Source organism: Drosophila subpulchrella, chromosome 3L (genome assembly GCF_014743375.2).
Source record: "Drosophila subpulchrella strain 33 F10 #4 breed RU33 chromosome 3L, RU_Dsub_v1.1 Primary Assembly, whole genome shotgun sequence".
In the NCBI taxonomy this organism is placed as follows: domain Eukaryota; kingdom Metazoa; phylum Arthropoda; class Insecta; order Diptera; family Drosophilidae; genus Drosophila; species Drosophila subpulchrella.
This window is the reverse complement of record NC_050612.1, coordinates 10,498,689-10,525,521: the sequence shown is the minus strand read 5'-3', so window position 1 is coordinate 10,525,521 and position 26,833 is coordinate 10,498,689. Positions and strand designations below refer to the sequence as shown.

Below are 26,833 nucleotides of genomic sequence, written 5' to 3'. Positions count from 1 at the left end.
TCTTCTACTCATCATACTCCATTGTCTGTTTTTTATTTTGCTTACGAGTAACAACGAATTTTAGCTGCAGCTTCTTTGCATTAAGGAACAGGAAATCATAAGGAAATTCTATTTCGAAAGAACATAAACGTAATAAGGAAAAATTCAAATCAAAAATCATATTTAACAAATTTTCATTAATTAAAATTACAAAATAATAATAATTGACTCTCTAAGTGATAGATGTATTTTACTTTTAGATTTCATAGGTCTTAAATAAACAGATTAAGTGGCTTGTGTCGAGACTTGTTTCGAAGAGCTTTACACGAAATTTTGCTGGACAAAATTAGATATAAGACTCGCCCCAATTCTGGCGGCAGATCTTGGGGATCCTCAGGTCCAGAGGGCCAGGTTGTCCGGTCGGTCGATTAGTTTGATGGAGTTTCTATTCTAGCTTCTGCTTTCGGTTGAGATTTCTAACATAATTAAAACGCATTCAATTAAGCACACCAAAGCAAGGCAATATTTGAAATTTTGAACATACATTTTTTTTTGGTAGCAGCTTTGAAAATAATCGGTTAAAATAGAATTCGAGAATTCCCGGAGATTCTCTTGCTTTAGCGTGCAAATAGCAAGCGCCTCTGAGGTTGTCGATTCCATCTCTGAAACTTCTCTCAGTCTATTTGCGGTCCTTTCGAGAGCTCTCTCGGAACTAAAGTCTACCTGAATATCCTATATATGCTCGAGAAGGGGAGTGGAAGTTACGTATCGGTCGAGTGTTCAGTTCGAAAGTCCGTTTTTGGGGGGCCGTCGTTGTGTGTGTGTTCATTTTTTGCTTCTTCGGGTACTCGATTTTTTGTTTTATTAAAGACTATTTATAATGGCACAAAATATACAGCATTCAATTGTTTTCTTCTGTAGCGGTTCAGTTATTGTAGCGATATCCGTACAATACTCCTTAACTATATAGAGGCTATATGCTATGCTTTGTCGGTTTTTCCCCCCTTTCCCTTCGCTTGCTGCGGAAGATAACAGTGATGGCTTCGCTCTGTTTCGCTCCCCGGCTTTCATGTGGTGTTCATGGTGTATGGATAGTTTAGTTTGGTTTTCTGGCGACCTGGTGACTGAGTCCCTGCCACGCCCCCTTCCTTTCCAGTTGCTACCAATAATGCACGACAACTCTGCGGCCAGCACTCGACGAGTTCTATTCTCCTTATGCGCTGCTCTTGCGTTTCCATCCGTCTATCCGGTCCACTTCATCTGGTTTTATGGTTGTCAACTACTTTATGTTCCACTAGATTAGGTTGCTATTTATATTTATCTTAGGTATGCCGTTATGTGTATGTAGTTTTTGTTTTGCTTGGGATTCCTATATTGGTTTTCCGGCTGGCTTTACCGCGGACGCGAACCTTTGTAGTTCGGGTTCGGATGGCGACTGGGATGACGCGCTGGAAAAAGGAAGCAAGGAAGTTGTTAGCTTTCATATTAATAAAGTTAGAGCATGTTAAAACCCGATATTAGAAGATCAAGTTATGATTTCAATAACATCAAATAAGATGACTAGATACAGAAGTGTCTACATGAAGTTTGTTTATATTTACTACACGACCAACAACTTTCAGTCAGTTTAAAATTTGTGCCCACCTTGTATCATCATTGTGGGATACATGCCGGCCACCTGCGCCATTTGCGGCCGGATATCGTTCGACGGCGATCGTCGACTGTTGGGCAAGGCCACCGAGGGCTAAAATATTCGGATAAATACATTGTTAATCTTGAAGACGGCAAGACATTAGTGATTACTCACATGGGCAAAGTACGTCTGGCCATACTTGAAGTACACGCCGGACGCCCCGTTTGGATTGTAGCCACCGAGGGCGGCCGCAGCGGCCACGCCGCTCAGCACCGCCGCCGTGGCCTGTTGGCTGCCAGCAGCTGCGGCGGCGGCAGCGGCGGCACTGTGGTGCAGCTGGGCAGTGGGAATGTGCGAGCGGGGGCCACCGCCGCCACCCGGCTGATGGCCACCATTCGAGCCGGCCGCTCCAGCAGCGCCACTTGCTCCTCCACCTAGTCCTGCAGTTGGACCGCCGCCGCCGTAGAGCGAGGGCGGCGAGGCATTCATGGCGGCTCCGGTGGTCTGGTCCAGCACCACAAATCCTCCAGAGTGGCTCACCAATGTGGTCTGTGGCTGAGGTGGTGGTGCGGCAGCATTGGGCGTGTTGGCAGCACTGTTGCTCTGGCTGCCCAAAATACTGTTGGGCGAGTTGTTGCTGCTCTCGTGGCTGCCATTTCCTCCTCCATTGGCGCTAGGCGAGTTCCGTTGCGAGACACTGCGCCGGTAGTCCTGGTTCATGGACTTCTGGCTCCGGAAACTGGCAGCTCCGGCATTCAGACGGACAGGTGGCTTGGCCTCGTAGCTAGTGATGCCGGGACTTGAGTTGGTTGCATAGCTGGGCGGTGGTCCACTGATTAGCGGCAGCTGGTTGGGCTTGTTGTCTCGTTTTACGCCCATCGTGTGGGGTGGTGGCCCACGATGTTGGTAGCTAGTGGCTCCACCGGACGAAGAGGCTCCGCCCAAGCTCACGCTGCTTGGCGAGGCACGCGGCGTGGGCTCATTGTTTGAGTTCAGCAGCGGAGTCTTTGCACCAGAGGGCATGCCTCCCAGGGGAACCGAATGCCTTGGATTGTAGCCACCTGGGTGGTATGGCTTGCGTACTCCCACCGTGTGGGCTCCTGAGGCACCACCGCCATGGTTCCTCTTCTCATAGGGCGAGGTGTAGCCCTCGTTGCTGTTCTGGCTCTGGTAGTAGTGCGGCGTGGAACTGTTGCTGTGGTAGCCACCACTGTTGCCGCCTCCGCCCGCACTGCTGCTGCCACTGCTTGCGTTATTTGGAGCCGGCGGTGTGCTGAACAGCGGAGCCTGCCTTCCAGGAGCCGCTGGAGTACTAGGAGCCGACTGTGAGGCACCCTGATCCATGTTACCACCACTGGCTGGGTAAAACGGAGCAGCTGTGATGAGCGCATGATGGGGAGCACTCTGAGGAGGTGGTGGTGGGGCTTGCTGCACCACCTGAGGAGCCGTCGGAGGACCTCCTGGACCTCCGGCTGCTGCTGCCGCCGCCGCTGCGTAAGGGAAGATATTCGTTGGGATCAGCGCTGCATGTTGAGCGGGCACAGCGTACACATGGGCACCGCCCGCACCACTGAGATCCGTGCCGGTCGCTGCATCACCGTGGGCCAGCGTCAGCGTGGGCAGCGCATGATATGTGGTTGTGCTGGCCGCCGGCGCAGCAATGATCTGGGCGGAGCCCGCTGACGGATGATGGGTGCCACCGGCATGAGTCACCGAGCTGGGTGTGTAGCTGGGATTGTAGTGGATGGAGCCACCGCCTGGTGTGCGCTTCACCCGTGTGCCATAGCCGCTGGAGGTCACCACAGATCCGTTGCTCGAGTGCTGCTGCTGCTGATGGTGGTGCTGCTGATGCGGCTGATGGTGCTGTTGGCCTGAAACTGAAGGGGTAAAGCATTTGTATAATGATGAAAGGTTTAAGGTTATGTTTTTGATTCCCACCTGAAACCACCGTGGGTGGACCAGTGGCTGTGCCAGCTCCCGTGTGCGGCGCCTGTTGTTGCATTGGGGCCTGACCCACCGGCGGCTGAGAGGTCACCATGGGTGCGGCGGCCACCGCCTGCTGGGGAACATAGTACGAGATGGGGTGGTAGTACGGGTAGGAGTATTGAATCGGATACGGGGCCATCGGAAGCTGTTGCAGCTGGGCACCACCGCCCGGTTCGCTGGAGTAGATGAGCGGCGCCTGGTAGATGGGCCCTCCATTGGGAGCTGCTGCCGTGGCAAACTGGGCCGTTGGATAGGCAGCCGCCGTCGCCATTGGCATCACTGTGGTGGCCCCCGGTCCTCCCGGTCCCGCCTGGTAGATGGCCTGCGCCGGGATGAGTCCCTCACGCGGCTGCTGAGCCGGATCGAAGACAGGTATCATGTAGGTGCCGCCGGGTATCTCACCGCCTGCCTCCGGGGAGGCAAAGAGTGTCTGAGCGGGCGGGTGACTGCTGGTTGTCAGCTGGAAGAGCGGCTGCGAGGCCCCACCGGCATTGCCCACGCCGGGTTGCGGATAGGCGGCATAGACCATGCCCTGTGGAACCGCATAGATGCTGCCATCGGGCTGAAAGGTTAAGCGAAGGGTTAGGTCGTAAGAATGGAAAACTTCTTATCTCTAGATGAACTCACCCCCTGCTGATATGTGGTGGCGCAGTAGGGCGCTGCCCCATTGGGCGTAGTGGTGGTGTGAAAGACGGTAGATCCGTCTGGCGCCTGGTAGCTCTGCGTGTACGTCCAGGTGGTTGTCTTGGGTTCCTCGACGGCGGCACTGGGTGCGTGGCTCTGGCTAGGAGTCTTTACCTCGCACTGACTGTAGGGCGTGGAGCTGGGCGACACCGATTGTAGGTCACAGTTAACCTGCGTTGCCATCGGCAGCGGAGTCTGGCTGGATGGGAGTTCAGTAATGCCCACCGAGGAGGTGGCGGAACCGGAAGAGGAGGGTCCAGCCATGGGTTCTTGTTCCTGCTCCTGCTGCACTGCAGCTTCCAGTTCCAGCTTCTCAACCACGGCACAGCAGGCAGGTATATTCGGACTGGTGGCTTGGTTCTTGTACTTCTGCACCTCGATGCGATCATAGTTCTTCGTGGATGTGGAGGTGGTGATACTCAGGCAGGCGGTGGCACTGGTCAGGCTATCACAATCGTCGCCCTTGATGCTTGCTGAGTCCCCGTTGCCCGAATGCTGCTGCTGGACAGGCAACGATTGCTGCTCATAGCTCTCGTATCCCTCGGAGCACTCCATTCCCGGCGACTGGGCGTCCTCCTCCGCATAACTCTCGGTGGAGCTGCAGGACAGCTCAGTAGTGGCATATTGCTGGGTTGGCTGCTGATGCTGCTGCTGTGGCTGCTGCAGCTGTGGCTGATGTTGCTGCTGGGACTGATGCTGCTGCTGTTGCAGATGTGGCGACGACTTGCGGTAGTTATTGTAGCCACCGGAGGAGGTGTTCCCCTGGTTCTGCGACTGGTACTGATTGCCCGTGTGCTGGAGCGCCTGGTTGGGCGGCAGATTGGACGGGTCGTAGTGGTAGATGGAACTGCAAAAATCGAATGCAATTATTAGGTTTGTGTATTTGTATTATTACTTTTTTACTGGTAGGATTGAGTGTGTTATTCGGGTATTTTTTTCTCGCTCGGCAGCATGCAACGTTCGAATAGGAAATAAGGTACAAAGAGTATAGAACTGCGATTAAAATATTAGGGCTTAACCAATACATCAAAAAAGAAGATATATTTTTAAATATTTAAAAAAACAGAATTCAATTTTGGTTTTTTTCAAAGTTGACTTAGCTGTTACCTAATTTTATTTTAATCACAGTTTAATAAAATATTTAAAAGGAAAGTACAGTCAACACAAGCGACTGCTGACAGAGTTGCCACAGTTTTGCTGGTTTTTATTTTTATCTTTGTTTTGGGCTTGCAGTGTGTTAGCGACGCGACGGCAGCGACAGACATTTAGTATTATATAAAATTATTTAAAAAAACAACAACAACAAATGGCTTGACTGATTGGATTGATACAATGCGAAATGCAAATTGAACGAACAACAATTATGATATGACGACAACACTGGCAGACGATAACACACGATACATTCAACTCATTCATTCGATAGCTAAAAATCTTGAAATTTCGATCAACGCTGGAGAGGCAAGCTTGGTGACTCTGTTTTTTTTTTTTTTTTTTGAGAATATGGAAAGTGGAGTGATTTGTTTTTATAGTGGAATAACGCCCATGGGTTCTGTGTTGTTTGGTGTCGATGAGCGTGAGAGTAAAAGGCACAGATCGAGATATATAGAAAGGTGAGAGGCGAATAGTTATATTCGATAGCAGTTGGTGTTGCGCTTGGTGTCGGTTAATTTAGTTTGAGATTAGGCAGATAATTTACAAAAACAACATCAATAAGTCTTCACGAAAAATGAAAAGCTAATAATATTGCATATTTCACATATAATAACGTATTAATATTTATGGTAAATAATATTCAATAACATGGCTAAAGTTATATAAGGATATTTTAAATATGGTTAAATATTTGGTTAAGCTTCAAGCAAATAACTTTTGCGTACTGAACACAGATATTTACAGTGGTCGGCATAAGTATTTTGACAAAATAAAAGTTAAGTATACTCATAACTTGAATTTACTTCTTGTAAACTATAGGCATCAATGGAAAGGTAATTTCAATGCCGTTTGAATGATACAATACATTTCTTTACCCATTCAGTACTTATTGAAAAGGACGAATTTGTGTAAATCAACTTTGAAATTTAAAAAAAAAACTTTTTTCCTCGTCTTGAAAACTTAAATTTTTTGATGCAAAAAGTTTCTTCAAACAAAAATAATAGTAACTGCAAAAAGAATTTTTCAAATATCATTTTGCTTATATTTTTTATGATTTTTTGAAGGTGATAATGTCGGAAAAAATTTGTATGAAAAAGACAAAAATATGGCTCAAATGCCTGTTTTTAAGCATTTTCAAAAATTCATAAAAAATATAAGAAAAATGATTTTTGAAAAATTCTTTTTGCAGTTACTATTGTTTTTGTTTGAAGAAACTTTTTGCATCAAAAAATTTAAGTTTTCAAGACGAGGAAAAAAGTTTTTTTTTTAAATTTCAAAGTTGATTTACACAAATTCGTCCTTTTCAATAAGTACTGAATGGGTAAAGAAATGTATTGTATCATTCAAACGGCATTGAAATTACCTTTCCATTGATGCCTATAGTTTACAAGAAGTAAATTCAAGTTATGAGTATACTTAACTTTTATTTTGTCAAAATACTTATGCCGACCACTGTATGTAATTTTTTTTTAAGGGATACGAAATAAAACTAATCTTCAGATATTTTGATCTAGGCATATAACTTTCCCGCAAATATTTGACTTAGAAAAATTACATGTTACCCTTAAGATTCTAGTTATATGATATAATAAATTTATTTTTTAAAACTTTATATAATTTAAATTACGTTAAGATATTAAGGAAAGTTCACACAAATGCAAATAATTTTTTGTACAGAATGTGGAATAAGATATGCATTACTACAAGTTTGTCTTTAATATTTAGAAGGTAACTTTTATAAGTATAAGGTTTAACAAATGCCGAACTATATATTTAGAAATATATATAAATATATATAAAACTGTGTCCTAAAGCCGCATTGGTCGCTAAGTTTTATTCGAGTTAGAATATGTGTAAGTCGAAGAAAAAATTAAATAAAAGCAATTGCAGTAAACAAATGCGATAATTTTGCAGCGATTTATGTATTATCATATTTTTTAGTTGTTTGTGTGGTTTAATTTTCTTTGGTTTAGTTTTTGTAAATTACCCGTCTGCATTGACAATTGGTTGGAGGGTTTGCGGATCAATGAGGAGGCTGCCAATTGGCACATTCGAAATGTCTGTGACGGCCCAGACGAGTCCCGACGTTCCCGACGAGCAACTGGACGAGGACGTTGGATCAGCCCCGGTGGCTTCTGTTCCCATATCCACGGGCGAGGTGGCGCCTGCTCCTGGTCCTCCACCGCCGACAACACCACCACCCGATGACATGGGTGGTGCCACCCGGCTGTGGGTCACCATGGCTGGGTGGTTCAACTCCGGCGTCTGCCTGTCGCTGCCGTAGCCCGTGGGCGATGGAGTTACGGAGTCGGAGCGCACGGATTGGGTGCGCGTCTTGTAGCTGGACGGTGGGAGGTTCGAGTTGGTTTATATGTTGGTTGGTTCATTTGTTGTTGTTATTGTTGTTGTTGTCGGGGGATTGCATACAAAAATGTTTTTGGTTTCGTTTTTTTTCGGGTATTTTTTTAAGGTTTGTCAATTTAAAATTATTCATAATTTAAGAAATGGAGCGAGAGCGATTTTGAGTTTGGGTACATGGACATGGTTTTAACATAAAGTTTATCTTCTGACCGGCTTCACTTGGCTTGAGAACTTTTGCGTTTTTAATTTGAAATAAAATTTAGATACTCTCGTACTTTGTACTATTAAAACGAAATCATTATCTACTATTTTCAGAGCATTTGTAGTTAATATTTAAGGGTTTTTATGAAGAATGATTAGACAAAATATGGTAATGACTTTAAAAATTAGTTAAGAAATTCAACTGCTTAAAGTATTATAGCCGCCTCAGTAATTCTATTACAATTCTTACTATCAAATGTTTAGTTACTTAAAATATAATTTCTTTTCTCAGTGAAACCGGTTGCGTCTAGCGATGTCAAAAAAAAACAGACTCTGAGGCTACTCACCCACTGCTGGAAGGAGACAGTCGCCATGGAGTGCTGCCAGTCGAGTCCTGCTTCACGAAGCCACCGCGTCCACTTTTGATCGAGTTGGTTGAGTCGCCCCGCGGCAAGGAATTGTTGCCAGGACCTCCTGAACTGGGCGGTCCGCCGTAGTTACCAAAGTTGTGCGACTTGGGCACGGCTCCAGCGGATCTCATGCCATCACGTGATTCCGTGGACTGTATAAAAGTTATAATAAATATATGGTTTATGGTATACATCTATAGGAATCGTACATTCTGCATCTGCAGCATCTTTCCGTTGGGCCTCTTCGGTCTGGGCGGCTGAGACTGCTTCTGCTGCTGTTGCTGCTCCCAACCACCGTAGCACTCCTCCTCGCCACCGCCGGAGTAGCCGTCATGATTGCCTCCCGTTCGACTGAAGATGCGGCTGCGCGCCCGATCGTAGTCCTCCTCCCGCTCCTCGAAGCTCTTGGCCTTGCGATCCAGAGAGAGGGGGCACAAGTACGGTGACTGACGCACCTCGTCGAAGCTGTGCGTGTCCCGCTTCAAAATTGACTTGCGTGCATCGTCGCGCACCATCGACTGGAAGCGGATCTGAAAGAGTATTGATGAAGTAATTAGTTAATATTATATGCGGTTCATATGCGTCTAAGTACCTCCGGTATACGCGTGTTCTTGGCCACGGCCACAATCACACACTGCTGCGTCTCCGTGTCCACGTTGTGCTCCATGCCGAAGAAGGCGGCCGTGCGATGGATCAGCATACGATTGTACGAGGAAGCTGGCGGAAAACGATACTCACAACCGCGACTACAAAGGAAGAAGGGTGAACTTGATTAGTTTGAAAATATAAGATCTAAGCAATAATGCATAATATAAATTCAAATTTCTTAACATAACATCTTAAATATCCAAACTTGGTACTGGTTCTTCCTTGAATAGCACGCCCGCTCACCTATTTTCCTGGACGAAGTCTATTAGATCCTTCTCGATCTTCAAGAGGATATTGCGGTCCTTGGGGTTCTTGTTGAGGGTGTCCCGGAAGAAGACCATCAGATCGGTGCCGCCATAGTCCGTATACTGCTCGCTCGAGTTCTCTGATTGATGAAAGACTAGAATCAGTGAGTGATGAGCCGGGGTATTTGGCCACAGACGAAAAGCCGCCACTTACCGCGCGATATAAAGCCCGAGGTGTTGTTGCTCGAGTTGTTGGACAGGCCATTGTTGGACATGTTGTTACCATTTCCGTTTCCACCGCCGCCTCCGCCGTTGCCGCCTAAATCAATGCTTCCTGATGAGCTGCCACCGAGATTCTTCAACCGTGGTTTGTTACCTTTGGCATTGGTGTTGGCACGATGCTTCTTGCCTCCGCCTCCACCCCTGGGCTCATAATGGTACGGCTCCTCGTCATGGTTGTTGCTCAGATTGCTGTTCTGGCTGGACATCTCGTGACGCTCGTGTCGATCATGGCGATCCGCCGCCTTGTAGTTCATCCCGGAGTTGTAGATCACACCCGTGGAGGAGTTGTTATGCTGCTTGTTGTCCAAACCATTGGACTTCAGGTCAACCACGAACTTCTTGGCGCCGCTGTTGTTATTATACTCCATGCCGCTGCCGTTGCTGTTGGTGCGATTGTGTTGGCCGCCGGACTTCTTTGGAGGCGAAAGCTTCGGGAACTCGGCCTCGTTGCTGAGTGGCACATTCTGCTGCGGCTTTTGGGGCACATTATGTTGCTGCAGCTGCTGTTGCGGTTGCTGACTAGTGACAATCACGGCTGGCGTCTCCATCAACGGCGAGTTACCCCTCCCAGTTGATTGTGCTTTGCTGTTGATATTGTTATTGTTATTATTGTGCTCGTGGGATTCCCCCTGGAGCTGCTGCTGCTCGGAGGCAGCCCGCGGCGTTGGCGTGCGAGGTGGCGAAGTGGACTCACGCATCGCATGGCTACGCGTCAGATGTTTGCCCTTCATGTTGCCCTGCAAGGAAAAGCGGTCGAGGGGTGAAGTAATTAGTTTCGAATTAGTAACAAGCGAATGTCAAAGTTTACCAGGGGTGAGTCCACAGGCGAACTTCGAAGCGAGAACTTATATACCAAAGGCTTTTAAGGGAAATCAGCATATTCATAGGTAGCCAAGTATTTTAGAGGATCAAATCTTGTTTTCATCTTCTATTTTTAGTTTAATTAAATTGTTATACTGACGTTTAGTTTACTCTGTTTATATTATACAGTTCTCCAAATTCATACACCTTTTTTTAATTTGAGCTTCGCTTTATAGAGGTTTCACTATACCAACATGAGGCAGGCGTTCAAAGTCAATCCATGATGCAATTGTTGGCTCATTGAAATGTGAAAAACAAACGACCCACTCACACAGGAAAAACCCGAAAAGGTTACCGGGGAGTAAACTCCGCCTGGTTGCCGTGCTAGGCTTATAAAGTATATTATATACCTTATATAGTATTTGAACCTCAACCTACGCCCAGGATTGCCTTTTGACATTTTTCGCGCGCTGAAGGACAGGACGGAAAACGGAGGATAAACGCAGTGAGGCGTTCAGTCTGTCGACCAATCGTTCAAGTTTAGTCATCAGGCACATTAATTTCGTGCCTTTCTTATTTGTTTGCCCCCATTGATTTTCTGCTATACGAGGACCAACAGAAACTGACATCATTAATCAGCTGTTGAAGTCACTTGACGTGGCCAACAGGCTAAATTAACACTTGAAGCTTCAACAAGAAAGGATTTGGATTTCGTTCTATAAAGGAGCCCTGGACTAAGCTCTTAATTTATAAATGGTAATAAATCATTTGGGAATTTAATTTGTATTTGTTGTATCTGGGAAAAGTAGGGAACCTTAACCTGGCTAAAGAATGTTAACTAAAAATCTTTGAATATTAAGAAAGGCTGTATCATTTAGAATGAAGTACATCCGATATATTCTGACTAAGTAACTCAAATACCAAAACTCCTGAGCGTACATTTTATAGGTACATAAATATATTCTTGACCTTAAACTTCGGCAAGCCAAAAAATTCCTAGCAATTTCCAGATTTTTCGCTCGAAGAAAAACTTTATTGCCCGGCTTATTTATTGCAATTGGCAGATTTAATAGAAGAAAAAACAACTTTGCTGCCCAACCTCAGGAGTGGCTAATTTTCCAATTCTTCGAAGTGGCTTTCAAAGTGATTTCCAGGAATCTGGTACGCCCATTTAACTTTCATTGTGGGAAAAATCAATAAATCGACCTTGGAGCCACGCAGCAGCACCAAAAAGCACTAGCAGCTGCCAGTGAGGGCTCCAAAAAATTTCAGGGGAGAGGGTGGAAAGAGGGGGCCCTGGGAAACCACTCTATCGCCCAGCACATAAACAATGATTGACGATAAATCCTGCATGAGCAGTTAACCAAGGCAACCGACCGACCGACCGAACCAACCAACCAACCACCCACAAACATACCTACCAACCACCCACCAACTCACACATAAACCTTGAACTCTGTTGGCAAAAAGCGTTTAGAACTGTCTGGGATTGTGGGGCAGTAACGAACTGCAGCAGGAGCAATCAGAAACACGTTTACCAATTGCAACACTTTTGCCATTCGGGGTCGATTAGGGAATTTCCAGCAAATGCGATTCGCAGAACCGTAATCCCCACCCCCATAAAGTCCCCCGTAGCCCCCTCCCTGGACTGCCAGTGACCTGACCCAGTTTATTAGACGTTTTTTGGGCGTGTATCCTTTGCTCGAGAGTTCACTTCATGGCTGCACTTATGTGTGTGCATCCTGCGAGAGCAAGAGAGATAAGAGAGAGCCACGAGAATCGAGAGCAGGGCCGAGATGATGATGATGATGATGATGATGGGGAGTAGAGTGGAGAAATGAGAACCCAACTGCAACGCGACACCTGACAAGACCTGACCTATATACCCCAGTTCTATAATCCCTGCATTCGCCTGTCTGAACTATTTTATACTAACCTATATTTCATGAAATGCGTCGTTTTTGAAAGGGCTTATGTATTATACATTGTATTATACCACCTTTAAGAAATATGTTTATGAAGGGCTATACAAAATATATATCTTACTATGTATTTTCTAGCATTATAAAATTTCTCAAGTCAGCCATTTAAAGGTACCTTCTTGTAGTATGAGTTTAAATCTTTTAAGAATATATAATACAAAAAGATAGAAAAAACTTTTTTTTCTGAACTGCATGCTTTATAAGTGTAGAACTTCTAGTTTTATAATATACATTTTATCTTGAAAGCCACATTTAATAAATGTAGTCCATACAAAGGTGTTAAATATTAAGAGAAAGTCACAATCTTAAGCTGAGGGTTTGGTGTATTTTGGGCTATGGGCATTACTCACTCGTCTGTTGCCAAAGCTGTTCTGACGTCCCAAGTTCGAGGATCCGGCCGCCGACTGGCACTCCTCGCCGCAGTTGTTGTTGATGTTGCTGCTGCTGCAGTTGCTCGAGATGGTGGCAACGGAGGATGTGGCTGCTGAGACTATAGATCCTGTTGCTCCGGCAGTGGCTGCTCCAGTGACTACTGATCCTGATAGTACTGCTCCAGATCCTGATCCTGAACCCAATCCGGATGATGAGTTGGTGTTTGAGGCAACGACGGCGTTGGCACTGGCAACAACAACAACGGCGGCCGCAGCGGCCGCTGTTGAGGCAGAAGCGGCAGAGGATAAATTGGTTGGAATATTCGTAGCTAGGGCTACTTGAGATTTTGTGGAACTCATAATCACAGTTTATGTCAAGTGTACTGGAACGGAACAAGAAATCGGAAAACGAAGTTAGTAAAGCAATCAAAACATCAGTTTATTTATTTTAATTTGCTTGTTAGAAAAGTAAGACTAACGATCAAAAGTTGATATATCGAAGTGTATATTGGAATAGTTAGTTTTAACTCTGAACAGACAATTTACATTATCAAGTTATAGAAATAAATAATAGATGTCTTTTTTTCAAATGGCAGATATCTTCTACGTTATATTTATATTTTAAAGTATTTTTTTAAAATGTAATTAACTTATAATTTCTTAAACCCATAATGATTACCTCAATAAGTGAGTTAGACTATTGCATTTTGTTTACACGGTTTTATGTAGCTCCAAAAATTTGTTAACAAATTTTCGTTTGTGGTTAGTTGTTGTCTTTTATTTTCTTTTTGTCTGCGGCTCATAAGAATCTTTGCTTAGTTTTCTTTATAGTATTTGTACGAATATTTAATAATTTCCTTATTATTCTTTCAGAAAAAACTCATATTTGTCGAAAAGTTGCGGCAGTGCAGTTGAGAGAATATTTTTTTATAAAAAAGGTTGAACCAAAAATCTCTGACGCTGTTGTTTTCACTCGATTTGCTTTGGTTTTGTGCGACTTAGATTAGTTTACTTGTAGTTTAGTTTGTTTATACGATGCAAGGCTTAGTATTTGTAGATAAATAGTTATTGTATTGGATTTTCGTGGCAAAAAACTTTGCGAAGGGAGGAAAAATAAAACACTATTCAAAGGTATTTATTCTTTCTTTGTTATTGTGGTAATTGAGTTTTAAAACGTTTGGTTGTTTGTTTGTTGTTGGTTTTTTTTTTTTAGAACGTTGTTTATCACATTTACACCATATCACCGAAAATCAGAAGCTGCCCAATCTTTTTGGTCTGTACACTTGCTTGATTTTCCCAGTTGTTTTGTTTAAAAATTAATTCATTTATGCACTAAACACTTAAGTCGCTATTTCTATAATTAATTTATATATATGTATGTATATTGTATAGTTAAAAATATTTTAGTTAAAGCTTTCTTTCTTTCTGGTTGTTGTTTTGTGATTATTTCTCTCGCTGATTTTTCCTTTTTTCCTCGATTTTGTGTTATTTTTATTGAGATATTTCCTTCTGGCTGTCTATATAGTTCAGGTTCTTGGAGGATTTCTTTGATTTCCTGTTGTTTCCTGTGGCACACATTTTACTATCTGCAAAGTTGGAGGAAGTTTTAGTCGAGGGCTTTTCATTTCCCCGAGAGAGAAACGCGCAGGCGAGAGAGAAAAGGAGAGAGTGAGAAATCGAGAAATCGAGAGAATCCCTCCGCAAAACTGTGTATCCGTGTATCACACACTCGTAGACAATATGACCTTGTTTACGATTTATTTTGATATTCAAAACTGCACGAACCGAAAGCCGAGAAAATTTCATGATGCGAATATTGCCCTCGGCACGATTAGAAGGGTGGATATTCGCCTGCTCTCTTTATCTTCAGGCCTCCTCAGAGCTCCTGGCGAATATCCTTATAAGGACGGCACACACACACAACATAACACCCGACTGGTTCCCATTCAGCGTAATTATCTAGAGTTTTTGATTGCCACAATTTATGGAGTAGGTAGCTAATTTCGTTCATTTTTTGTGCGTACTAAAAGGGTTGTGCTCTGAACACCCAAAAAATGTTTCAAATTTGATGTTTATCTGTCCGAGTTGAATGGACTTTGCATAAATAACTGAGGCAAGTCGGTGTTTGCAGCGGCAAGTAAAGGAATCTTGGGAAAGGGAGCCCAGCCTTTTGGTTTATATAATTAAAATCTGCGGTGTAGCGGCAGGGCAACGGAAAATTCCCAGGAAATACTTTATTCAGCAAAATGATCTTTCAATTCTTGTCCTCATGCTAAGCTAGGAATTTAATATATTATTTTAATTTTTTATGATAAAGTATTTTTTAAATTATTTAAGGACTGTTTTTACATCACTTTATAAGCTCAATACTACACTAATCTATATTATTTCTTTTACAATTGTTAAGAAATCACAAATAAATGGCAAACATATTGTTAAATGTGACTTTATAATATTGAGAATGATACAATTATAAAAGAACCCTTAATATGTTTTCTAATTAACGTTTTGGGTTTACCAATTATGACAAATTATGATTTTCCTTTCGTTTGTTTCTCACAAATACTTATAAGACCCCTAAGAGCAAGAAATGCAAATATAAACAAAGCCGACGAGGGAATAGATGAATGAAGGTTTTCAAGAGGTTTTACCCTCCCCCTTTTTGAGCCAAAAACACCTGGCCAAAAGCGAAATGCCGTGACAGTCGCAGTGAATCTCTTATTCTGGGGAAATACCCGCGAAAAATGCGAAAGCGAGAAACGAGATTTGGAGAATCGCGCAAGAGAAAAGCGGAAAAGTGGGCAGGTGACAGATGACGTAGCCGCCTTAAAAAGAAACACGCATACGACGTGTGGCACACGACCAAAACGAAGGTGACGACGTCGTCGTCTTCGTTTTTCCACCGCTTTTCCCTGCCCCTGTTATTACCGCTTTTGGTGGAAATGAGGCGAAGGCAAAGGCAAAAGGCGACGGCAAAGTTCGCCAACGAAATTTGGGACAAGAGTCGGAAAATTGCATTCGGGAGAGGAATCGGAATACGGGAATCAGAATTCCGAGGGGGGGGTGGAGTGGAATTATGGGTTGCATGTGGCACGGTATTACGACTTGGCCTTCCTGCTGTTTAGCTGTTTACAGCTGCTCACTCACTCATCACACACACAGACCCTCTCTTTCTTCGCCTATCGGCCGTCTTCTTTTCCGGCCAACCGCTCAAAGCGACAAACAAAAAAGCTTCCTCGTAGTGCCGAGTACTAGGAAATGTGTTGCGGTTGTCTAGTCTGCGGAGAATGAGCTCCAAGGCGCCTGCGTGGGAGAATCCTAAAAAATGAGAACCAGCTAGTACACTCAGAAAAAAAAATTTGCTCCATCAGAATAAATACATTTCAAAAAGTAAATGTTACTTTTATCTAATTTTTCAAAGTCTTTCAAACCTATGCACGAAATAAACAATACCTAAAGTTTGGGAGATATGTAAACTATAAACTTTCTTCTCATAAAATGTGTAATATATGAACTTGGTATATTTTTAATATTTTAGGACCTTTGCTTGAACATACCATTTTGAGTAGATTAAAATTATTGACATTCGAAGACAAAGATATATATTAATTATACAAAATTAGTTGCGATCATAAAAAAACCTACTTGGAAAGGACCTATATTTTTTGTAATACTATGAAAATTTTATAATTACTGACATTTGAAGATAAAGAGGAATATTTATTTTAAAAAATTAATTCCGATGCCAACTTTAGTTACTTGGAAAGCCTTTTGATTTTTTTTTGTTATAGTATAAAAATTGTAAATGCGTAGATTAAAATTATTGACTTTTGAAGATAAAAAGGAAAACAAAATTAATTCTGATGCAAAATACAACTTTAGTCGCTTAAAAAGAACTATATTTTTTTTTAATACAATGAAACTTTTAAATGTATTCAACATTTGTTTTCTAGTTTATTTAAAAAAAATCGTATTTTAGCTTCGGAAGAGGTTTACCCCCAATTTTTTCGAGTGTACTTATATAGAGAGCATGGCGAGCCTGCACTTTAGAAGCTCGAGCAGGAAGTTGGCTGCGATGCACTCGCAAAAGGCGGCGGAAGGGAAATGGAAAATGAGCCAGCGAAAAAACCCCTACAGTGGCAAGAAGAAGAGGGCCAAATGGGGCGTGCATTTCCACCTAGAGCCAAATAATGATTATAATTTGTTGACAAGTCGATGATATGTTCCGAACATGCATTTTACCAGCTCTCACACGGAAAAACTCTTTATAATTTGTATGCGAAAACGTCACCGAATTACGGAAAATATAAAAAAACATAAAAAGAAAGAAAAGTACGAAATGAAAAACGAACCCGAGGAAAAGACCCGAACTCTCGTATGAGTTTGTAAGTGTGTTTGTGTGAGGGAAAAACGTGTGCGACTGTGTATGTATAATACACCAAAAAGGCCACAAGAAAAAAAAAACTGTCTTTAAACCAAATGAAAATTCCTCGCGACTCGAAAACATTTTCTTTTTCGCACACATTTCTTTGCACTTTTTTGTATATATATTTTTAAACACTCTGCCCGGCAAAAGGGGCTTCCTTTTTAGCTCTACATATATCCGTTTACCACTCGAAGTCTGCAGTTTCACTCGCACAATTTGGTGGATTCTAAAACCGAGTTTTTTTTTTATTTCTTCCTCGCGCGTGCCATTTGTATATTTTTTTCTCTTTTTTTACCACTAGGATTTCTTATATTTTGTATTGAGGACCGAAAACCGAAAACCGTACCCCCAACCCAATAAACCCCATCGACCATTGTTCACTCTCTCGAATTTTCTCCCCCCACTCTTTCTCTCTCTCACTCTTTTTGTTATTTTTGTATTTTTTCTTGAAAAACTAATTTTCTCGGGCACTAATTTTTCTTGCCTCCGCTCGTTTGCTTCATTGTGAAAAATGTATTTTTAAGCTGCTGCTTCTGCTTCTGCTCCGCTTCTTCTATAGATGTTGCTGCTGTGAATGTTGCTGCTAGTTGCTGGTTGCTGCTGCCTAGTGTTGCTGCTGTAGATGTTGCTGCTGTGGATATTGCTGCTGCTGCTGCTGCTGCTGGTACGGATGACAATGACAACTTTGGCAACGGCTGCGACAGAAGCGACGACCGCTGGCGGACATTATGGGAACACGGCCGAATGGATACTGGGCCAATTCGCTGGCGAAAGGTCTCTTTTTCTCTGAATTTCTCTCTAAAATCTCTCGGCTAAATATCTCCTTCGTGTGTGCTTTTCCCCAGAAGGGTGGCAAAAAAAAAAAACAAATTGCCTCTCTTCTCTCTCGGCCAAAATTAAAAGAGAGCCCTGCGAGTGCGTAAAAGCTTCGCGGAAAACAGGTTAAAGCGTATGGGTCTCCCCCTCTCTTTCACACTCTCTAGCCCCCTCTCTTTCACGCTATACATCCTCCCTACCACATAGTTCGCCCGATGTCCCATGGCCCAGAGGCAAAATGCTTATTGGGGTGGCATTTGCTCGGGTCTCTCCACTCTGCACTCACTCGAAGAAATTATGGTTTCAATGGGTTATCCAGTAAAATTATGGGGGTTATTAGTATACCTCACAAAGTTAATGGAATTATATACCAAACAAAATTTTAGATCCAAAAATGCTATGATACTAAGATGAATATATGATCGGTTATATCTTAATAAAACTGATAACCTTTGATATTCTGGATTGATGGATTAAAAACCGGTAGTATACCTCATATATACTATGTTTATGCTAAGGGTTTCATGATTTCTTAAAAGCGTGAAATAAAATTTGCTCCTGTTTATGCGACACCGCCGAATTCATGCATTCTATCAATCTCAGCTGACAGAGGTGCCGGACCGGTGGAAAAAGGTGTCAGCGATTATTAAACCGATTATTTTTTCTCGATTCGCATGAAATAATCTTGCTAATATTAAAGATAAATTATGTGGAAGCCAGTATAACATCTTTTTACCGGCAAAATAAAAGATGAAAACTAGTTTCCATTGGCACTAAATGAACAAATAATTTGTTAAATGTAAGGTGTATTTATGTATTTATATCGTTGTGGCAACTCCGATAATTATATAGAGTTACCGGAGTTTAATTGTCACCAATTCACGCTTTGAGGTTGAATTCATAGTCAACTTTCGTGTGTTGCCGAGTTCACGAAATGACGTTTATGCACACACGAATCGGCTGAAATCGCGAAATGAAAGCGTGAATTCGGCATCGCATAAACACAGTAATAGTTGATAGATTTAAATACCAAAAAAAAATTTTGGATCCTAAAATGCTATGATACTAAGATGAATATATGAAATATAATATCTCAATAAAACTGATAACATTTGATATTCTGGATTGTCATTAAAAACCGGTAGAATACCTCATAGAGTTGATAGATCTATATACCAAAAAAAAATTGTAGACCCTAAAATGCTATGAAACTAAGATGAATATATGAACGATGATATCTCAATAAAACTGATAACACTTGATATTCTGGATTGTCATTACAAATTGTAAGACTACTTACAATATATCGCTAAATCAGTTTAAAAATCTTTTTAAAAGGGATTGAAAAAAATGGTATTATCCAACTTCTAACAGTCTACTTTTGTGTGTGTTTTCCAAACCTCTTCATTTAATTTTGGATGACCTTTTAAGAATAATTTTCCTAATCTTTTAACTATTTTGTAAGAATGATTAGTTTAAGAAAAATTCCAAAGATATGGTATTTTTTTTTTCAAATTTGATTTGCAATAATTTTTCTCTAAGTGTCCTCATCTACTCCTTCTTGTTGCTGCTACTCCTGGTAGCTATTGTTGTTGCTTTTATTGTCCTTCCTGGTGAGTTTGTGTGCGTGTGCTGCGTACCGAGTGCAGTTGTTGTAGTTCTTCTGGTAACTGGGCATCTCATCCTTTATGTTTTTCTGTGTTTTTTGCCTATATATCCCTATATCCCCGCTTGGTTCTGTGGCTTCACTTCCTAGCAGGCCACAAAAGGACCTTGGACATGTGAGCATAAGTGCGTGAGAGAGAAGGGGCGAGAGTCCTGCCTGGCAAAAGAAAGGGAGGGAGTAACGAACCAAACTGGAATGTTTACGGCACAAAAACAATAAAAAGCAAAAAACTTTATAAAAGTCGGTGAGGTTTTTCATGCTCTACCTGGGAATCGAATTCAATTTTAATTGAATGTAAATGCCCAAAGTGATTTTCCATCAAAGCAATCTAAATCTGGGCCTCAAACACTTTTAATCAAATTGTTTATGCCAAAGCCAGCAGATAACCGAATGGAAATAGTTTTAAATAGAAAGGAAACATATCAGACGAGGACCATTCGACTTGGGAATATTCTTTTAAAGTTACAACATGAAATTATTATTAAATAATATTTCTGGTAGAAAACTTAAGTTCACAATTATTTTCGTTAGGTATCCACAAACGAAGTTGATTTTGTTTGCATATTTCTGGCCCCAAATATTACAAATTATTTTCCACTTAAAACTTTATCCCATAAATCATGATATACCCTACATTCAAGCGTAAAACTTTTTCCAATTCAATTACCCTCGCAAATCACTGGCAAATTGACCAAAAAAGTGTCCATCAATTGAAGCTTTATCCTTCACTTTTTTATTGGCTTTTGCCATCTCTTTTTCGCCTGCATATCTGTCAATTTATAGCCTGAAATTGCATTTGATTCCTGACGGAATACGCCAGTTATTTTATTTGCCCCCGACCCTCTTCTTTTCCTGGCGATGAATGCATTCATCATTTGAGTGGGCAATAAAAAAGCTTTTAGAATTTCGTTGCTTAAGGGGAAAAGAAAAAAATAAAACGTGTAGGGGAGAAAAGAAGCGATAAGGAGGCGATAGGACAGATTTCTGCATTGTGGCTGCCAATAATGTTAAACCAGGAGTAATCACCATTTTTTCTCTCATAAACTGGATCCATTTTTCATCTAACAAGGGAGAAAATAATCTTTGAAGGTATAAAAACGTCCTTGGATTTTAAATGTTAAAAAATATAAGAATAAATCAAATGACCTCATATTTAGAAAATATATTTTGATTTTAGCTTTTTTCAAAAACGTTATGAAATACAAAAGAATCATAATAACGACTTGAGGCAAAAGACTTTTTTGTTTGATACGAGTAAAAGTGTATTATAACTAATCTTAAAAGTCGAATCCTTTTTATATATGCCAAAGATAACTAACAATGTTCGTATAATTTCAAAAGTAAACTATTCCAATACTATCATGATGTTATTTTCATATATTTACATTTCCCCTTATTGGGATTACTATTTTTTATAGTTAAGTCACATCCTTTCGTGTGCATTGAAGCGTGCATCCCGCAATTTTGGGATGAAAGTCAGGTGAAGCGTGTCCTAGATTCCACTACAAATACAAACAAACCCCTACAAACACACACAGAGATTCCACCCCAAAGTATGCAACATAATTTTAGTGCAAACAACGCAATAAGCTCGACATTCTGTCTAGCGGGACCTTGAATTTAATCAAAGTTGCGTCAGTAATCTATCTCTTTCTAGCCTTTCTATGCTCCCTCTCGCTCAGGCAAATTGCAAAATAATTTGCATCGATTAGCCAAATGAGTTCCGGGGATTCCTGGCTCCCTTATCTCTCTCTTTTTGCTCTCACAGGACTTTTTTTCGCCTTTTTAGCATCTGGGGGATGCCGAAATGCGTTTCCCCAAATGCGTCGTAATAAATAATTTATGTAAAATGCTGGGAAATCTAGAAATGGTACAGGGAATATTGGCAAAGAAACAGAAAGACAGAGAGGGAGAAAAAAGGACGAGACTGTTGCTCCTTCCTCTCTCTGTCTCTCTCTCTCTCTTCACCCTTCGGTTAATGTAATTGCATATTCGTGAATGTCGCGCCTTTCGCCTGCAATTACGACATCTTATTTGGGTCAACACGGAGAGATAGCTCTCTGGAGAAAGAGAGAGGGGTACATGGAGATGGGAAAAGAGAGGTTTATACCCCTCAGAGAGGGGCCGAGCTTAAGCTCCGCCGCACGTGTGAGCTTAAAAGCGCATCGCATTTCGAGGCCAAGTGCCGAGTACGAGGATACGAGAATACGAGGATGCGAGGATTCGAGGACTCGAGGATACTACCAGCATCCGTCTGTCACTTCCGCAGGCAACTGCAGTACCCAAAAGTGGGGTTTTGGGTGGTTTTCCGGGAGGGGAGGTCAACGCGGGGATGTCCAGTGGGTGTGGCCTGCGTTGGCCCAGTTTAGTTGGCCCACAGGGCAGATGCAAATGCACTGATTTCCTGCTGGAAATTCAATTTGAATTCTGTAATACCTGTATTCCCCCGGTAACTAAAGGATACAAGAAATATCATAGTAACAGGAAATTAAAGTACTGGTCATTGTAATGAAGGTACAGTGTCTGTAAATACAACGATGCCTTTGTATGACTTATAAAAAAAATGCATAACCTGACCTTTGGAAACAATAACATCAGACTGTTTTTGTTTATTAATGCTGTTATTAGATCATTTATTTTATAATATGTTTTTTAAAGGGGTAATAAAGAGAAACAAATACGTTTCTAGCAATATTCGGCAAAAACAAAAGAAAATTGATGCATGTATGTAAATATGATTCATAGTCTAAAAGTAAACGTATTTAACGAGAATTCACCTGAAATCCCAAAGCAAACTCAATCTAAGCATTTTAACAGCAACCAGAGGATTCAATAATGGCTCTTGGATTACTCTTCAGTTAGTCAGAGATTTGCGCACTACACAAAATGGAGGAAGAGCAGAGAGAGATTGCCATTAAAGCCTTTTGTGTCTATCCTGCTGGGGGATATTAAGCAAGCAAATCTAATCTAATTAGCCGGCAAATGCCAAAGCAGAGTCAACTCTTACCCGGCTATATATCCACTTTGGTCTACCCCTTAACCCCCCAGTGCCCAGCCGGCCCCCCTTTAGTCACCTGCTTAACACCTCGACGACTGTACGCCCCCGGTTCGTTTTATGGCGCAATTAAAATGCTAAATGCTTTACGACATCGCCCAGGGGGGGTCCTTTAATTAATTTGCCTGTGACAATGACTGGGCCATGCCGTGTCTCGTGTCCTGAAGACCATGAAAGGTGTTAACAACAAACGCCTGGCCAAGAAAGGAGGTAGCAGGCTGGCAAGGACACCATCACCTCCGTTCACTTGACCCAGACAAAAAAAAAGAAAAACAGACAGATGGAAAGAAAGGCAGACAGATGAAAGAGGCGCCCCAGAGAAGTCTTCATTTAAGCGCTCCTCCAACCTAAAACATACTTGCTAAAACCCTGATTATGACAGATTTGATGGATATAGTCACCATTAACTGGTCCTTGGGGGTCAGATTTTCATACCCTATTTAGTAAGATTCTAGGGGTACAATATACAAACTGAAAGAGCTCCTAACAAAAGCTCCTTGCAGTATGGTATGAGGTACACAATTATTTATTAAATAATCTAAATGTTATAATAACACTATTTGTTTTTGACAATTTTAAAAGGTTGTATATGAAAGTAATATGAAAATGATATATTTTAGAAAAGCTGATTTGAATACAAATCTCCAAACATTATTACATTCTTTAAAAACTAGTAATAAACTATCAAAACTATTTATTTAATAAGGTGTAAAGACTCTTAATGAATGAAATCAACAAAATTAAAGCGTTTTAAATTTACCCCAGCAAATATTTAAAAATCTAATATCTTTCAGGGGAAATCTCGAAATCATTGAAACTTTTGCTAGCAATTCCCTGCTTTCATTTTAGCTGACACACGGCTAAAAACTTTTAAGGCCACGTTGAGCAACCTTTTGAGTTCTGCGACACACAGCGCAAAAAGCCAAGCTAAGCACAACCAGACAAGCCAAGGATCCGGACTAGCAGATGTCCTGTAAACGGACGACTAGTATTCCATCAGGAAAACATTAATGGGAAGAGGATAGGAAAGCTAGACTTCAAGTCCCCTCAATCATTCATTTGGCATATGAAACATGCCCCGTTGCATACAAAAAGGGGCACCTGGGAGCCGACATTTGGGGCCATTTGATTGTTGTCTTCGGCTTCGGTCCCGGGCTCAGTCCACGTAGCCCCGGCCGGAGCCACCTGCGGGAATTATGAAATATGCAAAAAGCATCTGCGCGGGCCTAGAGGCACCACCCCCATTCAACCCATCCAACCCAACCACCTCCTTCGCTCTTTGCGGGAATAGAATTCGCTTGGCATCGCAACTTTGTCTGCAGAATCTGAAGAGGAAGTCGAGGGGCAGGTGGCGGGTGGAAGAGGTGGGGCTCTTTGAGCCAAATCAAAATCAAAAACAAAACTGGCGTAACCAATGTGATGTGATGTGTCTGCTCTTATCACAGGCGATTATTCATAAGCAGCAGCCATAAGAATTACAGGGGGGATTCTTTTAAGTGTACTAACTTTTGTATAAAGTATTTGAAATGGTCCCATGTTTATTCGGAAAATATAAATAGGTATTATTAGGTGTATGTACAATGTACATACTTTTTAAGAAAAACTAATAATAAAAATAAATATAAAAGACAATTTTGGGAATATTTAATAACGTTTTTTTTTAATTTTTGTAAGGGTTTCTAAAAAAATAAATGTTTTATTAGGTTGAAAAAATATATAATAAATTTCCTGAAGTTAAGATGATTTAATAAATATCCAAGTACCAGAAGTTCGCCTGTCAAAAAAGAGAAATGCCAAATCAAAAGATGTGCGGCTGCCAGAATGTGTTTGAAAATTTAAATAAAATGGCATCCGATAGCAAGTGGCATGAGCAGAGGCAATAAATTAATTTACACAAATTCCCAACATTCTCGCATGAAAAATGCTTTGGTTTCGCGAGTTTTTGCAGTAAGATTTGCGTTCAATTTTTTTTGTTTGTGTAATGACTGCGAAACGGACGGGCGAAGCGAATCCGAGCGCAACAAAAATCGACTAACTAAGTAGCAGCAGCAACTGAGACAACAACTACAACATTGTTAGACAACGACGACATTTCGTTTATAGCATCAGGCCAAAATACATCATCGTCTTCTCGACATCATCTCCCGAAAGCATCATCGTAGGAAGAATCATTGAATGCGAATATCCGAATAAAATAATAAACAGAGAAAAACACTAAACAGCGACGTTTTAGTGCAAATATATTTCGAAACATAAAAATATTACAGTAAACACTTGCACTGAAGACCATTTAAGTACAACCATGTGCAAGATCTATAATTCATAGCTTCACCGAATGAAAGTTCAGTTAACCCAAAACATTATATATTAGTTTGTATCAAAGTAACATAACTCCCTGTTTTATAAATCTCATCTTAAAGTACACATTTTAATTCAAAAATATCTATAATTTAGAAAACATTAAAAATCCACCTGTTCATATTCATTACTTATCTTTGTATGATCAACGAACAAATATTTTTTTAGTTTTTACTAAAATCCTAAAATGTCACCTTTTTTAAAATATATTTATGCGGGAATACCAAAAATAACTAAAATGTAGAGTCATTCCTTTGCCCGGGTTTTCGGGAGAGCAAATAAACAAACCTGACGACATGATCGCAACGCCGCCGATGTAAGAGATATGGAGACAAATGTGAAAGACACCCAGAGAAGTGGCAGGGGAGATATAGCCAGCCTAGTCGGATTATTCGCAAAATAGATTTTCAATAAAACCCACTCGAAAACACCGACAATGGCGGACGCAGGCCAAAGAGCCATTCCGAATCTATTTTAAACACAAACAAAGCATTCTCTATAAATCGAGCAATGGCGAAGAGGAAGAAACTTACAAAAACGGTTGGCTAGAATGCGATTTGTCCCCAGAAGTTGTGGGTTCTAGCCGAACTGGAATCACTCCTAAAAGGTTTGATGGTCTATAGACGGTCAACATTTTATACAGTTTTATACCCATAAAGATAGAATTCCGTGCCTATAAGTCGATTTCAATGGTTATTATGTATGAACTAAAACAATAATATTATGTTTTTTACAAAGTTTTCACTCTTATTTACTTTAATTGAACGAATTCTTTATACACATTTTTTTAAACAAGGCCTTTATTGACTTGCTCTTATTTATTTAATAATTTTACTCAGAAATTTATGGAACTAAATGGTAATACAAAATTCCCCACAGCAAAAACCCTTCTCTACAAAAACGAAAACTTACGGACCCTTAAAAAAGATAGGAACATATTAATAATTAAGACCAGGAAATATTGATCTTATCCCTATTATGAGAAAGAGCTCTGAAAAAATATAAAACAAATGATTGATATTTTAAAAGCAGACTTTAAAACACTACTTAATTTTGATAATAGACTTAAAGTCTTTGCAAATTCAAAATATAAAACATTTCTTTTACTTTTTAACCCGTTTCTTGTATGGTAATAAGATATCCTTGCTTTTATCACGCTTATAGCATAGTGCAATGGCCATGAAAACCTGGTATTAGCTATGCTATGCCTTTTCTAGACCCCCGATGAAGTTCCTCGGCGAACAAAGGTCCCAACTAGCAACTCCAATTAGACATACACCCCGGAATCAGATAACGGGGCCTTCCCGGTAGCACTAATATAGGGTATGTATGTATATGCATGGAGTGCTGATGTGCATATATGTGTGTATGTTCTGCACTCCAAAATGCAACCGCTGCCGGCGGCTGCGAAATGCGAAAATTTAGCAATTTTGATATGCAACCAATAGTTTCTTTTAAATCCACATCATTTTCCACCGAAGAGAGTGCGAATCGCACATTCTGAACGATTTTCCTGGACTTTTTCTTCTAAACTCACCATTTTCAGTTCTGCTGCCCATGGCGAGTCGTTGTTGTTTTTGGTTCTTCCTTGCCCTGCTCTCGGTTCACTTTTCTCCGATTTTACGAGTTTTCCGGGGATCGAAAAGTCTGCGGGGGCGGCACTGCAGTTCTGGCTGTTTTTCGCGGTGTTTTCCAAGTTGTTTAGGCCTTTGTGGCACGCATTTTCCGCATTTTCACTCGAAATTTGTTGTTTTGTTTTTTGTGGTGTGGCCAG

At 41.3% G+C, this 26,833-nt stretch overlaps 2 protein-coding genes across 9 annotated transcripts; both read right to left on the bottom strand.

The window, feature by feature from the left end:
- Window positions 1-824: 824 nt before the first annotated feature.
- On the bottom strand, window positions 825-26,833 carry LOC119555416 (protein encore). 8 transcript variants are annotated; one of them, XM_037866776.1, is made up of 14 exons: window positions 26,597-26,833; window positions 12,718-13,121; window positions 9,679-10,321; window positions 9,517-9,621; window positions 9,301-9,457; window positions 9,002-9,155; window positions 8,619-8,939; window positions 8,347-8,561; window positions 7,425-7,778; window positions 4,226-5,129; window positions 3,551-4,160; window positions 1,787-3,489; window positions 1,624-1,723; window positions 825-1,427 (listed from the first exon to the last, which is right to left on the bottom strand). In XM_037866776.1, the coding sequence occupies exons 2-14, from the start codon at window positions 13,096-13,098 to the stop codon at window positions 1,372-1,374; spliced, it is 5,703 nt and encodes a 1,900-aa protein (XP_037722704.1). In that variant the 5' UTR covers window positions 13,099-13,121; window positions 26,597-26,833; the 3' UTR covers window positions 825-1,371. The 8 variants fall into 8 exon arrangements, with proteins under 8 accessions (XP_037722704.1, XP_037722705.1, XP_037722701.1 ...); XM_037866777.1 differs by having other exon boundaries at window positions 9,301-9,442; XM_037866773.1 differs by having other exon boundaries at window positions 9,517-10,321.
- On the bottom strand, window positions 14,191-17,904 carry LOC119555418 (protein javelin). Its single transcript, XM_037866781.1, has 2 exons — window positions 17,649-17,904; window positions 14,191-14,324 (listed from the first exon to the last, which is right to left on the bottom strand). The coding sequence occupies exon 1, from the start codon at window positions 17,889-17,891 to the stop codon at window positions 17,769-17,771; it is 123 nt and encodes a 40-aa protein (XP_037722709.1). The 5' UTR covers window positions 17,892-17,904; the 3' UTR covers window positions 14,191-14,324; window positions 17,649-17,768.

Coding starts and splice junctions, on each gene's coding strand:
- LOC119555416 (XM_037866773.1), bottom strand. CDS start 13,098: ATGAGTTCCACAAAATCTCAAGTAGCCCTAGCTACGAATATTCCAACC. Junction 5,130..7,424: donor CCAATTGTCAATGCAGACGG/GTAATTTACAAA, acceptor CGATTTTTGCAG/TTCCATCTACCACTACGACC. Junction 1,428..1,623: donor TCCCACAATGATGATACAAG/GTGGGCACAAAT, acceptor TCCTTTTTCCAG/CGCGTCATCCCAGTCGCCAT.
- LOC119555418 (XM_037866781.1), bottom strand. CDS start 17,891: ATGTCCGCCAGCGGTCGTCGCTTCTGTCGCAGCCGTTGCCAAAGTTGT.